Genomic DNA, 17803 nt, shown 5'->3' on the forward strand with positions numbered 1-17803 from the left:
GAACCAGAGTCGCTGAACTTGCAGGCCTGGCTCCTGCAGCACTAGAGTTTGGAGGATATGACATCCCGGCCGACTGCAGAGAGGTTCTTGCGAAGGCCAGGGAATCCTCAACTCTGAAGTGCTACGGACACAAATGGAAGAGGTTCTCTGTCTGGTGCCGTGCACAGAAGATTAACCCTCTGCGGATTACAGCCCCTCAAGTATTGCCGTACCTATTGTCCTTGGCCAAGGCTGGCCTGTCTCACGCTTCCATCAAGGTACATCTGGCTGCCATCTCACGTTACACCAGAACTACAGGACGGGCGTCCTTGTGGTCTCATCAACTGGTGAAGGAATTTATGAAAGGACTGTTCCGATCATTCCCGCCGGTGAAGGCCCCTGCCCTGGCGTGGGAGCTCAACGTGGTGCTGACCAGGCTCATGGGGGCCCCATTCGAGCCTATGCATTCAGTGCCGTTGAAGTTTCTGTCGTGGAAGACAGCATTCCTCGTGGCCATCACCTCTGCACAACGAGTGGGAGAGATCCAGGCCCTTTCCTGCAAGCCCCCGTACTTGACTTTTCACGACACGAGGGTGGTGCTGAGGACACACCCCTCCTTCATGGCCAAGGTGCCGTTGGACTTCCACCTCAACAAGCCCTTGGTGTTGGCAGTTTTCTTCCCATCGCCTTCGTCGCCGGCTGAGAGGACTCTGCATTCGCTGCATATAGCTAGAGCGCTCAAGTTCTACGTAGACCGCACAAAGAGTTTTCGGAAGACATCACAGCTGTTTGTGAACTTTGGACCTGTGAATCAAGGGAAGGCTCTCTCGAAGACTTCCATTTCCAGATGGCTCTCCGGCTGCATCATGCACTGTCACCGGTTGGCAAACCGTTGTCAGGCCGTCCGAGGGCCCATTCGACCAGAGCGATCGCTGCTACTACGGCGTTCCTGTCTGGTGTGCCCCTGCTCGACATCTGCAGGGCTGCTACGTGGAGGTCGACGCACACCTTCACGAGATTCTACTGCGTCGACCGGGATTCCAGGGAGGAGTCCAGAGTCGGCCAGGCAGTGCTGCGCAACCTGTTCGCCTAAGGTGAGCCTAATGAGGAGGTAAGAGCTGCTTAATGTTGAGTTGTTGTATTGCTTGATATTGAGCCTTTTGCCACCCCCCGTGGTTGTGCATGTTTATACTGCTATGTATTCTTATATTCATGAGCATGTGAATCCATGCCAGACCCCATGCTGGAGAAGGAACAAGTTACTTACCTGCAACTGTTGTTCTCCAGCATGGGTCTGGCATGGATTCACATGCGAACCCTCCTGCCTACCCCTCTGCGGCTCTTCACTTGGTCATACTCCCACTTCACGTGCTACCAAATCTGAGGATGGCTGCCAGGGGCGGGGCTTAGGGAGAGGGCAGTCATTGGCTGGGGGCAGTATGACCCAGAGACCAGTGATTGGTTACTACTGAGAAAGACAGATCAGAAACGAAACTGATACTGATTTTTTTCTATACTGAGGATTCCCGGCCTGACGGGGAATATTCATGAGCATGTGAATCCATGCCAGCCCCATGCTGGAGAACAACAGTTACAGGTAAGTAACTTGTTCCTTATAGCCACTGTATCCGCGGCTCATAGAGGCTCATCCTACTTTCGTTTTGAACAACTTTTGTTTCCTTCTGTGCCACACCACCAAGGTAAACCACTTTTTTCGCCTTTTGGTCAATCCATTTCATTTCAAAGCACTCATGTTATTTTGTTTCTTATTTTTTCCATCCTTCCTTGGAATCACCACTGATTGGTATGTTCATATTTTGTTTTTACATTCTTTATATGTATGCTTATTTGTGTGATTTATTTACCGTGTGGACATTGTTGCATTATGTTTGTTTATTACTTTGAACTCATTAGACTTGCCCTGAAGAAGGAAATGTTTTCCGAAATGCATTGGCGCATTAAGTCTGTATTATGCATATGGGTTGTGGCAACCGCTTCCTCACTAAGAAGGCATTAGTGATGGCGTCATTTTGAATTGATTTGGATAAACTACTACTTCTGATATAAAACATTCAACAGACTTTTCGCATCTTTGAACCATATTATTACCTTTGATACCGGATGAAATCATTTTTTCACCTGTTAATAACTATTTGCCCTTGTTGGGACCCACTGAGAGCGACTGTGTGACCTAGTATTCTACTCGGTCTTTGGCTTCCGTTGCAATTTTGAGTCTGGGTGTCTCCAGACTTGTCGCAGCCTGCTCCATTGGAACTACAGTTTGAACTTTTAGTCTTTATTTTGACATTGATTCCAAAGATTTACAAGATTACTAACCCTGTGGTGCCCACTTACATCTTCGATTGCGTTATTTCCAACTTTAACACACACCAGTCTTTCAGGTTGCTTGCCAACTCACCAGCTGTGTGCGTTTCTTCTTTGCTTTGATTTCCAATTCACGAGTCAAGGTTGGTCCCACAGGCTTGGCCTCGCCTCCCCAACTCTGCCATTTTCCTGGGAGTTTTGCTGGCGTCTTTGAAGCACAATGCAGTTTCACTTGCGGGATCTGGCTTTCCCCACGTGTTTCTTGTAGCCTGTCGCAGGCAACAACCTCCATTAGGGAACTCAGGGTTTTTTTCGACCCGCTGCTCTCTCTCCTTGGTTCGTCGCTATGCTCCAATAGGTTTGCCTTCATTTCGGAAGCCCTGCGCGCTCTAGTGTTCCGCCTTGCTCAGTTTGTCTTTGGGTTCTGCCTTTTATTCGTGTGTAGAGAGCTAATTGGTATCAGGTGTTTGCACTAGAATTAAGTGCCTGACTTGGCCTGACCCGATTAGTGGGGACCTGGCCAGTACGATGTGTGAAAGTTAATGTTACTCTGTCACCCTCTTACTGGCAACTTGAGAGAATGATCCCCGTGGACTAGCGGTTAGACACCCTCTGGTTTCTCAGAACTATGAGTCCTCTAGTTTCGGGTTCCGTGTGATCATACATAGAAACAAGCAATAAGTAATAGATGCAAACCAAGGATGCGGAATAGAGAACAAGATGAAAACCCATCCGCGTTCGCATGTTCAAGTGAGAAAAACAGTAAGTTGCATTTTATTTTTTTCATTTTCGTTTTTTAAGAATGATCGATGTATGATCTAAAATACATGTTCGATCGGTCAGAAAACCTCTGACCGAACTACCCCTTTAGTGATTCACATTCTATCTTGGAGACAACACTCTTTGGGGGACAGTGAGAAAGCAGATACCAATCAATATTGGTTACAACTCTCCTTGGTGATTTCCAATAGTTATGCTTGGGCTTTCTCAAGGCTTCATATTTAATATTGCCAACTGTCCTGGTTATCTACAATATATTTGCCCTGGCCTGTAATCACTATTACTACTTCGGCTACTTCTCTCACTTACCCGGTTGACTCACATTTCTATTTCACCTCGGTACCTTCACTTGTGGGTGGATTTTTGGGTCTTGGCGCCAGGATGAGTCGGCCTCCTACTCCCTGTCTCCTCTATCTTCAATATCCTGTGGAATCGTTCTTGCCATCTAGTCTTGTCAGTCTGTTCAGTGTATGTTTGCAGATGGGAGGTTTCGTTCCTTCTGGGTTCGATGTTGATCAGGCCCTGGACCACCACAGCTTTTCACTGGCCATGTTACCACTTATGATGTTTCCAGTATTCCGCCCTTACAGTCGTTTTCCGCAGGTGTCTTTCTCTGGTGTTCTGTCCTTCGCGGGTTGCTGCGTGCTCTACGGCTCAACACTGCTCTGCCCCTCCCAAGACATTGTTACGTCAGAGGTTTCCCCTGCGGCTCTCTGGCTCTCTGGCTCTCACCCTCCCTAACCCTCCTTGCTCGGTTCGTCCCTGTTAAATACAAGTTCACATTCAAAGGGTTGTTCCCTTGTCCTTCAGGTGTCGTATTTGATCCAGCATTGCCTGAAGCCAAATGTAAGGAAGGCACATTACTCGTGATTGAAGGTAATACCATATAGGCAGATGGTGTTGCTTGCACAGGGAGTTCCTTGTGGGAAATGCAAGCATTTGCCCTCGAGAGTCACTCCCAGTGAGGTCCCATTGTCCCAAGCCCTTAGCCAGGGTATTGCGGAGTGGGCTCCCCTCCCTAGCCTCAAAGGGGTGCCCCCCCCACCTGGGGTAGAAGTGCCCAATGCTCTCGATTTGCCAAACCAGGCATACAGACTGGGGCCCTCGCAACTCGCACACCCCACATCTGGGGTAGGACGGTCTCTGGAAAACACCCTTGGGGCCTCCCGCCCCAGGATGAGAGTGGTCCCCATCTGCTCTTGACAGGGTCACTCCCCTAACCCTCTCATGGCCCTACTAGTCTCTCTGCTGCTTTCCACCTTCTTCCCTTCCTCACTACCCTCCTGACTTTCTGAACCTACACACTTCTCCACACACCTACTCTCTAACCCTCTACTCTATCCTGCTGACACAACACACTATACTATCCCGAATGGTAACACTACCTCACCTACACTTTCTCAAAACACAGCCAGTCTCTCCACCACTTCTCTTCAGCCTCTGCTCTCCCTCACCTGGTGATAGTCCTCCATCTCCTCTTAAGACTTCTGTGCACCCTTTAATTTGGTCTTGGTTGGCTTTATTTTGCCAGTCTAGCTTCCATTGGCTTTCCTGTCCTGTTGGCCCAATTGCTTGCTAGATGTTCCTTGGGGGTTGGGATTGGGTACGAGGAGTTTCAAATGGTGATTGGCACCACCCCATTTTTAGTCTCTGGTGGGATCAGAGCTGTATTGTTCTTCTTTCACCACTAAGGTTTCCGGTCCCTGGTCGCGTTGGATTTTACTGGTGCGGATTTGGGAATACCCCAACTTCCATGCAATGCTGTCCGCCATGAGCACCCAGGTCTTCAATCCCCATTGGGCACCCTATGCATATTTTCTAGGATTGCACATACACGGTCACCTTTTGTATTATTGTAATATGTTGTACTGCATCTATAGTTTGAATTTATGTATGCCCATTATGTAACCATATCTAAGTTGCGCCCTGATGCCTCCGGGCTGGAGGGTGCGCGTTACAAATAAAACAAATACATCTTGTTCCAAGCCCACATAACCAAGATCTCTGGTAGCGTGATTTCTTTTGTTTTTTTTTAAAAAAAGTTTTGTAGGGTTGAACATGATACATGAAGGAATGTCAACTCTTAGTTGTAGAGTTTTGAGGTATTTCCTGAAGACAAATGGTTCGTTTCGCAGGTAGGGCTGTAGTTTGTTCCACAGCGCTGGGGCACTGGCTAGGAAGCAGGCGCTACCAGCTTTATTTTGCTGTTATAGCAAGAAGTGAGGCATCAGTGTTTGTAGGCGGACCTGGTAGGTCTGGAAGAAGGTTTTTTTGATGTTGTCTGTGAGGTATTAGGGAGCCTCTTTAGCAATGCATTTGTAGGTGATAGTGCCTTGAATTAAATTCTGTCCTTGACTGGGAGCCAATGGACTGATTTTTCTGGCTTCCGATATGTCCGCCTGTCTTTCATTGTCAAGTGCTGCATGCAGAGGATTGTTTTAAATGGTTTGGAGTTTATGCAGATTTCTTCTGATGTTCCACACCGCACAGTAAGGCATTGCAATAATCCAGTTTGCATCCTATGAGGTCTCGTGCAATTTCAAGTCGATTCTGGCAGGAGGGGAATGGTTTGCTAGCATTGATTAGTTTGATTGCGTGCCCGGAGGAGGCAATGATATAAAATGTACCTCATGTGGAAATTCAATCCCTTCCTAGCAAACAGCATCTCAGTTCTACCCTAAAGGCTCTGGTTCTCTCACATTAACCAAGGACCCCTACACCGCCTGCTCACAGGCTCACCCACCACCACCCTAGCACTATGAGTAGGATCCTTCATGCTGTTGCCTTCCTTTACAAGGGTCACTCCAAACATTATGATGGCACACATTGACCCCTTCTGGCTATCTCTACTTTGTTACAATGCCTCCAAAGCCAGTGGCATCATAAACAAAGATGTCACTGTGCACAGTCTCCTACCTAGCATACAGCCGCCATCCCTGGTGGTCAATGCTTCACCAAAAGGTCGGAGCTGGATAGGGTAGAGCCTCAAACCAGTGAGCATCACTCCACCTACTGCAGTGCAATTCAGAAATCTTCTAGGGGCACCATGTAAGGTAATCCCAAACCAACCCAGTGAAATATCTCTTTTGACAAGTACCCTCTGCAGCCCATCTCTGTCCCACACACCATGAACCACTCTTCAGCACTGTTAAATGTTCTCCACTGACTTACATGTTCACTATCCCTGCTAGTTTAAATGATCTGCTGGTTACAAATGCTTTCAAGGACTCTTCCAATACTGCCTCCCTGAAACCCTTCAAATGCCCACCAGTAGTTCTGCAGGTGCTGTGCGCGTTTGCTTTCTGAAGCTTCATAAGTGGCCAAAATAAAACTAAAATGCATAGTTTGACATGTTGGAACATGCATAAAGTTTGCTTCTGCATGTCAGAGTTCCTACATACAAAGATCTCGACGCCTCTTTTTAAAAGTAGGCCAAACACTATAAACTAAAAATCTGAAAATATTACACTGGATATTTGGGAGGATTGGTTTATTTTAATCAGATTTTGTTCATCAATGTCTGTGGGTGTGTGTGGTTAAACACTGTTGCCTCTGTCCCTCTCATTGCAGTGTTATCTGGATAAGGATTTGAGCGGTAATATGTTAAGAATGAATCTGTCTTTTCCTGGAAGTGAAAAACGAGAAAAAGGGACCCCCCATGAGTCCTTAAGGAGTCCACGAACATACCCAATTGTATCATCAAAACCTGAAATTGGAGGAGCTGCACCTGGACCTGTGAACAGGAATTTTTGTATTTATGAACAATCCAAGCAGTATTTTGCCAATAACGAGCAGAAGACTTTAAATTCTAGCCCAAAGGATAATGGCAAAGCCACAAACGGCAGCAAAAATGACCCTGCTAGTTCACAGATGAATAAGGGACGCATGCCAGGTAAACATGGTTTTAATATCCTATTTTATTTTGTTAATGGCTGTAGAACAGTACTTTTGATGAACTGAATCTGCTTAAATTCCACCAATTTATTTTTCCAGCTAAAAGTTGTAGTATGTCACAAGTTGCCTTCTCGTCCTATTTTTAACCAAGTTTCTTGCCCAACCAAGAACCAAGACCTAATTTAGTCACTTGCCTGAATAAATGGTGACTGCTGGCTTCTGACCCGCGCCCTTGTGTCTCTCTACCATAGGCATTTGCCTACGTAAACAGTGCCAAGCGTGCAGTTTGTGCACTGCCGGAGTATCGTCCCGGGGCTCCAGCAAGGTCTTTGCATCTCTCGCAAATCCCTACTCTAGAACTCCTCTCATTTTACTCCTCACCCTAGTGTCTCTTCCTTCGTTCCCTGCTCTCGGGCTACGCTCTTGGTTTCTCCCCACTCCGGGGTCCCTCTATACTTTCCCCACTCTGGGGCGTCTCGGCTCTCTGTGCTCTGGGGCTTTTCTCACTCTCACTCCCCCGTACCCTCACTCTGTCGGTTCTTGGTGATCTCCCCTTTCTGTTGATTTTCTCACTCATTTTACCCACTTTGGGGATTCTCTGGTCTCTTCCTCGCTCCATGGATTTTCTCTGCCTCTCTTGACTTACAGCCCACCTCACTGTCCGTTGGAGCCACTGCTTACTGGTTTGTGATGGGTGGTGCTCCTCGGGAGGCTGGTGTGATCAGTGCGGCTTGCCTCTATACCGTGCAGTTTACGCAACTCGTCTACTTGGGTCTGCGTCAGCCAAGAGTTCCTTTTTTACCTCCTCTTGGACGGTGGGTGGTATCTCGGCAGGTAATTTCTTTGGCATTCCAATGCACTCTGCTCTTGCGTGTTTCCTTTTGAGATGAGGGATGTCTCCCGTCACCGAGAACCTGCTGCACTCGCCAGGGCGCATCATGGCCTGCAGCGCCTCATCTGGCATTCGCTCTCTCCTGGTGGCCACAACCCCTTTCTGCGCCGCGGCCTCCCTGAACTCTGCAGGCTTTACAAATCCTTTGGTTTGATTGGTCCTTTCGCGGACATGCTTTGAGGTGGTGGTTGTTTTAGCCATTCTGTTTGCCATTAGGATTGAGTATAATGTGGGTCAGAAGCCAGTCCAGTCGTCGGAGGAGCCATAGCTTTACCATACACCGAAGTTCCTATATACCCCATGAAAGTGTTGGTGTCCGGGGCAAGGAATGTTGTCTTAAGCCCCTCTGGTGTTTTCCCCATCCCAGAAGGGGGAGTCCCCTCCAGAGTGATCCAGTTTACCCTGTCCCCTAGGGGGTGTTACATAGAGGCATGCCTCCCTGGTACCAACAGTGGTAGTTCTCCCTTGTGCAGAACTGACTAGTACCTTGATTTGCCAAAGTCCATGTTACAAAACATGTCTTTTGGTTTTCTTTCGCTCCGCCATTTTTAGCCTTGCTCGAGGGGTGCCCAAATAATTATATTGTTGAGATTTGTGCAGTCCTGTATGTAGACTTTTGTCTTGCTGTTTTATTTCTGTGCATTTATCTATTCTGGTGTCTTGAGACTCGGGCTTAGGTTTTAAACTTGGTTTATTTCTCACAAGCAAGGGTTGGAGGAAGGACTAAATGCTTGGGCTTAGCTCAGACAAGATGGATGAAGCGGATATTGCATTTTATATAATTATTCTTTTATAACGCACTTAATACCAACGAGTGGTTTCTAAGCGCGGTATCGAAATTCAAACCTGTGTTGCGCTGCGTCGTCTTGCTTCCAAGACAAATGCGTTGCCCCTGAGCTATCCTTCCTCCCCAGAATGATGAAGTGAAATAGTGGGTGACACTTCTGTCTGGGCATCAGCCAGATCTGGACCCTAGACGTAGGTTGCACTGTTAGCTTCAAGAAGCTAAGTCTATGCTACGGGGCGTTTCGCTGCATCATCACCCCAAAAGGGAAAAACTCAACGCAGCCATTATAAATTGGAGTCGGGTGTCTGTTCTCGTAGTCCATCCACCCTGTTGAATGATGAAATGGCTCATCTGTTAATGAGGGGCAGCCAGCTATAGCCCATAGCTGCACAACTTTGGGCTTTTTCATCTGTTAATCTAGTACCTGACTACCCTATTGGTACATTTCAGGCTAATGCTATCTAACGTTATTGTATGTCGAATGATTTAGATGAGTTATTACATATTTCACCCTTGCAAACCATAAGGGCCTTCAAACGAACTGATTTATGCAATTATTACAAAGGAATATATCCATATTGTTACTATTTCTCTTACAAACAGCCTCTCATTCTCAGATATATGCCAAAATACCCACATTGCTAAATTGGCTGTTGCACAATCACCAAGTTCTTGAGATCTTGGTCCAACGCACCACAGCCTCCTTGCCATCAGCAGATATTTCTTAACTTTTAATCTGGTTTGGTAACGATTGTTCATCGAATGTTTACTCAAAGTATTAGTGAACCTACATTCTGTTGCCTGGCTTTTTTAATACTAGAAACGTTGTTAGAAGCGGTACTAAAGGCATTGCCTTAGGTGTAAGCTCTTAATGATCTATGCAGCTCTGGGGTACTTTTTTTCCTCGCCTCTTTTTTTTAATTTTTCATAGAAATTACCTTGAAAACTTCTAGTTTACTTATGAGTGGTTCTAGCTCTTCCTGGTGTGTACTCTGTGGCTTTAAAACTTTATGCTTTGTGGGTGCTACTGCTATAGAAACATTTGGAAAATGATTCGGCATAATAGGTGTAATTTTCATGGTTGTCATGTACTGTCCTGTAGCATAGAGCTTAAATTCTGCATTCAGATCTGTGGAAAATCGTACCACGTAGGCTAAAGTTTGTAAGAGTATTAAACTGTAATAAGTGAAATTAATGTCTCTTCTACAGGGAGTATCTTCTCACTAATATTTTCCAGTACAGTGAGTATTTTGCCCATAGTATATCCTGGGTATTTTTCAAAGGCGCAAAAATGATGGGGCTGCTTTTATTCATAACTCTGCATGTTATGCAGTTAGTCCAAATGTAGGAACACAATCACCACTCATCCCTCTGTTAGTTCCCTTTTATATACTGTGGTGGTGTTGTTTTGGCTGTTGCTACCTTATTCAAATATTTTAGGCTTGGAAAATGTGCTAGGGGACTGTTTATTTAATGGTACTCTCCTTTTCCTTCAGTTCCCTGCCAATGTCTGAATTTATGCTGGTTGAACTTTCAACAGTGTTCTCTCTATTGCAGGGTCTTCAATGCAGGCCAGTGCACAAAGCAGTTTAAATCATGCACAATTAGTGCTTGTAACTCATTGGCAAAAGATTTATTAAAGTAAGGTTCAATTTTATCCATCTGAATTTTAGATTTCTGGACCCAAAGGCACTTTGCGCTTCACCATAGCAAAAGAAGTTGGTTGAAAAGGAGTCAAAACACACAAAATATTCAGTGCAATTAAACCTTTGCAATGGGTGAATACGTGAGCCAGCATCAGCAGCACTCAACAGCCTTTGGGATTTAAATGTATAAAAACATATTGCTCTGGTAAGACGGATTTCTGAACTCTGACCTGGAGGGCCAGAGGTTCAGAAGGCCAACCTAGTTTCTTGGAACAGGGTAACCTCTGGACAAGCCAGACCAATCAGGGTAGCTATGGCAGGCAGTCAAAGCTAAGTCTCAAGAGGGGTGAGGGTGACTGAAAGACCTCAATGAGCACACAAAGCAAGGACACTTACAAATTACTCCAGACAGGTGTTATATTAAAAATATATACATTTATTACAAGGCCTTTGTAACGTAGACCATAGCAAAGAATCACAGTAACAGTAGAGTAAACCAATACATCGCAATCAATACAATACATATATATAAGACCAGAGGGGTCTAGCGGAGTAGAAAGCATGAAATATGTAGACCACCTAGATGGGGAGGAAAACGGGCAGTGCAAGTAATCGTTGGACCCAGTTCAACATCAAGAATACACCTAAGGGGCAGTCCAAGCCCTACGAAGAGAGGAGCCTTATGCTCAATAGTACATGCACGCGCTTGTGCCAATGGAAAAATAGGGTCTCTAGCAGCTCAGGACTGTGGATACGGCGATGAAGAACAAGTTCCCACTATTCAAGCGGGACCTCCACTTGAGGGCAGAGGCAGGTTGAGGGTGCGGGAAGGAGTTGATATTTCGCAATAGCTGTGGAAAGGAAAGGGGCCCTCAGGGGCCACTTTGTGAGTAAAAATGGGCTCCTGCACTAGGGGCCACCGGTTGGGTAAGGACTACATGCCGGTCCCCGACGCAGGCAGACCCAGACTTTGCCAGTACAGTCCACTTCACTGGCAGGTTCGAATGCGACAATCAGGACGTCTTGTCACCGTGTAGTTTCCGCGGTACAGCGGGGATTCCCAAACGGGACAGTGGCGATTTCTCCGCTCCGGGTGGAGGAATCGGCCCAATTACACTGCAGCAGGCTTCAGGGTCAAGGGGGTCAGAGATGCAGTGAACTTGCACAGGTCGTTGCCACGGCAGGGCAACACGGTAACCGCGTTACTTCGGTCCGGGCGCACTTGTCTCACTTCAGACCTGGGAATGCCAAGAGTACGAAATTCGGTATGAGGGTGCCGTGGACGCAGAGCAAGCAGTAAACCAAGTTTCGAGGGCCTCCTCGAAACCGCAGCGATAACAGAGCAAACGTCCCGTGTAAGCTGGTCAGCCCACTGGTTGGCTTGGACACTTCCGAAGAGGCTTACTTGCAGGGTTTGTTGAAGGTGCCGAGAATAGTTGATCCCACTATTCCAATGGGTCGAAGCGTCTTTGCAGACCTTCTAGGACGATCTGATGCAGAGGGGTCCTACAGGACGACAGCGGGCTCAGGGTGCCAAACCTTCCAGCGGTTCCTCGACTCGGCTTCTTGTTGCAGGATACTTGGCTCCTTATCCTTTGTTCATGTGAACTCAGGAGATCGACATGGTAGTGGTGTTTCCAGCCTCCACTTATCCAAAGTTCCCTTTGCGCCAAAACGGAGAGGACCCAATGAGAGATCTGCTCACAAACACTCACTCCATACGTGGACCAATCACGGACTACAGTGGTCCCAGGCATTCAGGACACTCCAGACTCTTTCCCAGGATGTGTATTGGGAACAGACATTCCAGCCCACATCCTGGAGGCGCACACATAAAACATGCAGAAGCCCGCGAAAGCATTGGGTTTCGTGGGAAAGTGCATGCCCAAATAAGGACGGACCCGGGTCGACTCGACCTGCAGAAGGTGAAGGGGCAAGATGGCCAAAGTACAGGACAATTAACCTCGTGGCACGGCCATTTTGGAGCCAGGCCACCTATTCGTGCCAAACGTGGTAAATGCGGTTAACATGGCAAGACAGGGTTAAAACCTAAGACGATAGCTGCCACCAGTCCGGTCTATGACACATCTGCACAGTTCATTTAAAGTCCAGCGAGAGTTTCTAGCTCTAGAGACCCAAGTGTGCTGTAAGCTAAGTTACATTGCACACTTGTTACATGTTGCACAAAAGCTGCAACATGAGGAAAGGACTAAGGGAAACAGTCTCCCAGTACTGACTGTCTTAAGAGCATGTCAGTTTCCCCATTAAAAGTGAGCGAAAGCCCAAGGAGTGCAGTTTAGGGTTGTGCTTCTCTGGCAAAGTTTAGTTAGGGGGTAAATAGCAGCAAAAAGTTTGGTGGTTGACACATGGATGGAAAATTACATACAATTTATGTATCTTTCCTAACATCTTTAAGTAACCCAGTTCACGTGTTTCTGTGAAGACCCATGCTCCAAAAAAAGTGGCCCTGTCTCATGGAACAAAGGAATTTGTGACAATGTGCGACATTGCACAAAGTGCAATTGAATGTCAGAAAATAACGATCTTGTTAGAAAGAATGCATAGTCCATAAACACTATGCAAAGTCAATGGCATAGTGAATCGCGCCTAGATCGGTGTCCTTGCCCTCAAACATCGGGTCCAAGCTTTGCTTGGAGATAAATGGTATGTTTGACCATGATCCACTGGCGGTCTTAAAGCACCTGAGACAATATCCACTCTAGTTTAAAGCACCAGACCCAACCACCTTAGCAACAACGCAACCAGTAACCATTTAAATAGATTAACGGTGCCGGGTTGATGGAAACAAGTATAGGCTCCCTAATGCTCTGTCACAACACCATTTGAGAGGTCCAGTAGCTGCATGATTTGGCCTGGAGTGCAGTGAGAGCTGGCTGGGCTTTGGGGGATTTTGAAGAATTTCTGACCCATGTGTTGAACTAGATGCTGTACAGTAGAGCAGTGTGGCCATCTGTCTTAAAATGAACAGCGTGGGGGGGGCGTGGCTTGGAGCCGACTCTAGCAGCATGTTCCGTAAAAGTTCCTGGCTCGCCTCATCTGAACGAATCCCAGCAGGCTGGAGCCTCTGTTACGACCCTAATAATCGTGCATGAGGTTATGAAAGGACGCTGCACCTAATGCCCAAGAATCAAAGCTGTCAACAGCTTCTGCGACTTACTTTTTTCGGCTGGAACCCCAGAACTCAGCCCGAAGCAGTGGGGGAAAAATGGTGGTCACGTTGTCCTGGAGCTTCAAAATCAGCGGGAGGAGGAGCAGCCGCGGCTTTATCTGCGGCTTGGTTGCCTAGCAGCACCTCAACGAGTGTAATCGCAACACCGGCAATATCTGACCTGACATTTGTTACGAGCTACGCACCTTAGGATGATTCCAGCAACCTGCTGGAAACTGCAGTGCCTCGGCGGAGATCCCCGCCCACTCGTCCCAACTCCGGCACAAGCACACTGCCCAGGACCCCAGCTGGGGAAGACCTGCAGCGCAGCATCACAGGGAAGGCAAGGGCTCCTCAGCATGTGACTCGGAGGAGCCGCATAAAGCTCAGGTGGGAGCCTCTCACCCCCACGGGGAACTGGAGCGTGAGCAGAAGCAGGCCCCCACGGTAGACTACAGCTGTATGGGGGGCAAAGCAGCAGCCGCTTGCACGCGCACCCCTGCCTGCCTCCTATAACACACAGACCCATAATAACCTACGGACCGCCATACACGACCTGGGAGGCAGCACAGCTCCCCAATAATCGCAGCATTTCTTCCCCGCTGGTACAGAGGGGGAGGGCGGGGAACGATTGGCAACAGCCCTGAGGCAGAGCAAGCACGATACCAATGCCCCAAGCGGGCTCCCAGCTCTGGCTGAGCGTCACAAACACACTGGACGCCCGTGGAGAAAGCAGAAACTCCAGGCACCACAAGCAGCTCCCAGGTAATAGACTCCTCTGCAACTAGGGAGCAGATACATACCCCCAGGCCCTACCCAGGACCCAAAGAGCAGGGGCGGCAAGTGGCTGGGAAATCGCCCAAATCAACCCCAAGCAGTGCAGCGCCCCAGATCCCCGTGGTGTGGAGAGTCCCCCAGCATCTGCCTAGTGGAAGTTCCCCTCTACCTGATGGGGACTGCTCCACGAGCCATGGGCGCAGAGAAGCATCTCTCCAACAGACTGCAAACATCTTGGAGGTGCTGAAAGGGAATGAAGGCAACATACCAGTCCCCATGCAAAGGGGCAGAAACGCACAGCGGAGGACAAGCTGACAGCACCTACAAACACTATCGGAGACCTCATCACTTCCGCCCCACTCGCGCAGAGGAGTGTCAGAATCCGAGTCCTCGGATTCGTGACTCACCCGTTTGCTTCTTGTGGATTTCTACTTTGGGTTTGCGGGTTTCTTTTTCCTGGATGAGCGTGCCTTATAAAGGTAAGCTCTAGAGTCTTATGAATCCAGTCTGCTGGGCTTCGGAGAGTGCACAGGTCCGCGACTCCCGGATCGCTGTGGCGCCGGTGCTCGGGTACGTTCAATTGTTCCAGGAAGAATCCAGGAAGAGTCCAGGACGGAACAAGGATAAGTGGACAGGGCAACTAGGTTCCGAATTGAGCACTATGAAAAAAGGGGGGTGGGGGGGGGAGACCAGGAAGGGTGGAAGATGGATCCCAGGATTTACGAAGGAAAGGGGGCTATGCACTAGAACACAACTTGCCGGGCGAGACGCAGGCAAGCAGAGCGTTGAGACGCGCGGAAGCGCGGGCGTGTCTAGTTTCAAGGGAGCATGAGGTCCGCACAGATGAGTAGACCGCACTGAAACATGGCGTCGGCCATGTTGAAGGTGAACGGTGTAATGGCTATTGACTGAGGGACCAGGCAGACCAGAATGGTTGATATCGCCATTTCATGACAAGGAGATCAACATTGGGGCCAGACCCAGGAATAAGAGGACCCCACTGCCGCAGACACCCGTTGAACCTTCCATGGATACCATGGCAAAGAGCAGGGAGTCAACGAAGCAAACGGATATCACAACCTTGATGAACAACCCTAACCAGGAGAAACTGAAGAAAAACAAACAAGCAATGGGTTCCGCCACCGAAGCAATCCATACCTCGGAGGTGTCAGAACCAGCCCAATCAGCTACCAAATCAGACCTTAAAGAACTATTATCGGCTTTAACAAAGGAGATCCAGAAAGGAACAGATAAGGTGATGAAGATTTTAACATTGGACAAGAGTTTGGAAGAGGTAGGAAAAAAGCGCACAGGAGACAAGGAAACAACCTCTGCGATCACGCCTTCGAGTTAGAAAGGGGCCTGGATAGAATTGCAGCAAGATGTGAAGTGCTGGAGGCCAAGCAAGAGGACGTGGAAAAATCGCTCTAGGCGGAATAATATCCGCCTCCGGGGAATCCGCATAGCAATCAAAGACACGGAGTTGGAAACTTTTACAAAGGACCTGTTTAGATTCATCTTAACTCTTCCAGATAGCTCTTCCCTGGAGATCGACGGAGTCCAGCGGACGTCACCAAGACGAGCATTATCATCCCCTCCGGATATCCTAGCGTTGATCCACTTTTTCAAAGTGAAATAAGTAATGAGGGAGGCTAGATCATCTGAACAGATACTCTTCAGAGGGGCAACCATTCTGCTATACCATGATCTAGCCAATTCTACCTTACAGTAGCGGAAAGCATGAAGGAACCTCACAGAATAGCTACAGGAACGAGAAGTTCAGTACCGCTGGAGCGTTCCAACAGCCCTGAATTTCACATGGGAAGGTTCCCTAAGGTAAATCCTCACACCAAAAGATGCAGAGGAATGTATGGGAATAGGGGCAGAAAGTGGAGGCTCTGAGTCAGAAGTGCAAACCCAGGATCAAACAAAAAAAGCTCCCAACTAACACCTGGTCACGAGCTAACAAGCTATGGGGCCCCCCGGAAAACTACCAACACAGATTGAACTGGACTAGTGACGACAACGAATGAAAGGTCAGTTGCTCCCCTCCATACGGCCTTCTCTCAGGGATACTTAGTAGAATCACTATCCATGCAATAATTATGGGGGGCACCCGGTTAGGAGGCGGAACCTTAATCTCCAGGGAGGGGTCAGTACTTACACACCCAAATAAGAATAAAAAGGTGCAATCAGATCAGCATCCACATGTCCTCGTCGGTGACTGATTACCATCTCTCGCTATCCTACTGGTAGCATGTTGGGCCCGTTGGCCTCAATTGATTTGATGATGGGGCACAGCTAGTTACCCCGTTGGGTGAGGCTGTTCTCATCCCTAGAAGTTTGGTGGAGGGGGCAGTGGGGGCTATCGGGGAGCGGGAAGGATTTACGACCCTGACCTCCTGAGAAACCAAAACTTTAGCAACTTGGACATCTACAGAAAGGGGACACACACACTCCCTCCTGGGGGGAGGAGGGGCAAACCCCAGAACTCTAATGTAAGACCTAGCCTAAAGGCGTCCACAACTGAATCCACACTGGAGCCTCATGGGGTCGGATGAAAGAGAAATTTGCATTCTTGCATGGAATGTCCAAGGCCCCAATTTACCAGGGAAGCGCAAATCTGTAGAGAGCAGGCTCAACACTCTGGTAGGCGATATAGTAATTGTCCAAGAGACACTTAATTAGCATCAGATGAGAGGCACCTTAGATTCAAGCGGTTTAAAAAGACCACCTTTGCCACCTCAGGTGGAGAAAAAGAGGGGTGTAGCAATTTTACTTAGTGATACATTTCCACTCACAGAACCCACAGTAAAAAGAGACCCCGAACGCCGGTATCTCTTACTGAAAGGATACATCTCAGAACAACCGATTTACCATAGTCTGGATCTACAGTCCAACGCTGCCCAAGACAAATTTCTATTGGCATGAATCCCAATTCTACTAACATTCACAGAAGGACACCTCCTCATCGGGGGAGACTTTAACATGGTCCCGGGCCCACTAACGGATAAAAATCTTCCCCCATCCAGTTCCGATTTTGCCCAGGCTCTAACCTTATCCAAACTCCTCCGGGAAACAAACAGTAGACGCATGGAGACCAGCAAACATGGAGGCCAGGGATTACACCTTTTACTCCAACGCACATAAAGGCCACTCACGGATTGATCTAATCTTGGTCACAGGTGCCTTGTTCCCCTGTCTAGGGGAAATAGAAATCCACACCCAGATGATTTCCAATCACGCCCCAGTATCAGCAGATCTAGAAATCCACTTGGCGGATCGCTAAGCTAAACCCCTAGCATACATAAGGCAGTTCTATTATAACAAAAGCAACAAAGCAAACTTTATCCTAGCTTATAAACTGCAACCGGTACATAAAAGGAACAACATAGCTTGGCTCCTCTGGGAGGATGGCAATGCCTTATACACCCACATTGAAAAGATGGAAGCCCTAGTAGCCCATCACAGCGCAATCATGGCAGGTGGTCCAAGCCTCCATGGAAATCGACGCTTACAGTATCTACAGCTCTCCAAAACATCTTCCACCAAAT

At 48.0% G+C, this 17803-nt stretch overlaps 1 protein-coding gene across 1 annotated transcript in view; it reads left to right on the forward strand.

Moving 5' to 3' along the window:
* Nucleotides 1–17803, forward strand: part of TDRD1 (tudor domain containing 1) — a 2044642-nt gene that overhangs the window by 62036 nt on the left and 1964803 nt on the right. The window contains exon 2 of the mRNA XM_069611868.1: nt 6655–6976. Coding sequence (XP_069467969.1) covers nt 6685–6976 — 292 coding nt within the window. The 5' untranslated portion in view covers nt 6655–6684. The remainder of the gene's footprint in view (nt 1–6654; nt 6977–17803) is intronic.

The sequence above is a fragment of the Ambystoma mexicanum genome, chromosome 8 (assembly GCF_040938575.1).
Source record: "Ambystoma mexicanum isolate Mex_15411 chromosome 8, UKY_AmexF1_1, whole genome shotgun sequence".
NCBI lineage: Eukaryota > Metazoa > Chordata > Amphibia > Caudata > Ambystomatidae > Ambystoma > Ambystoma mexicanum.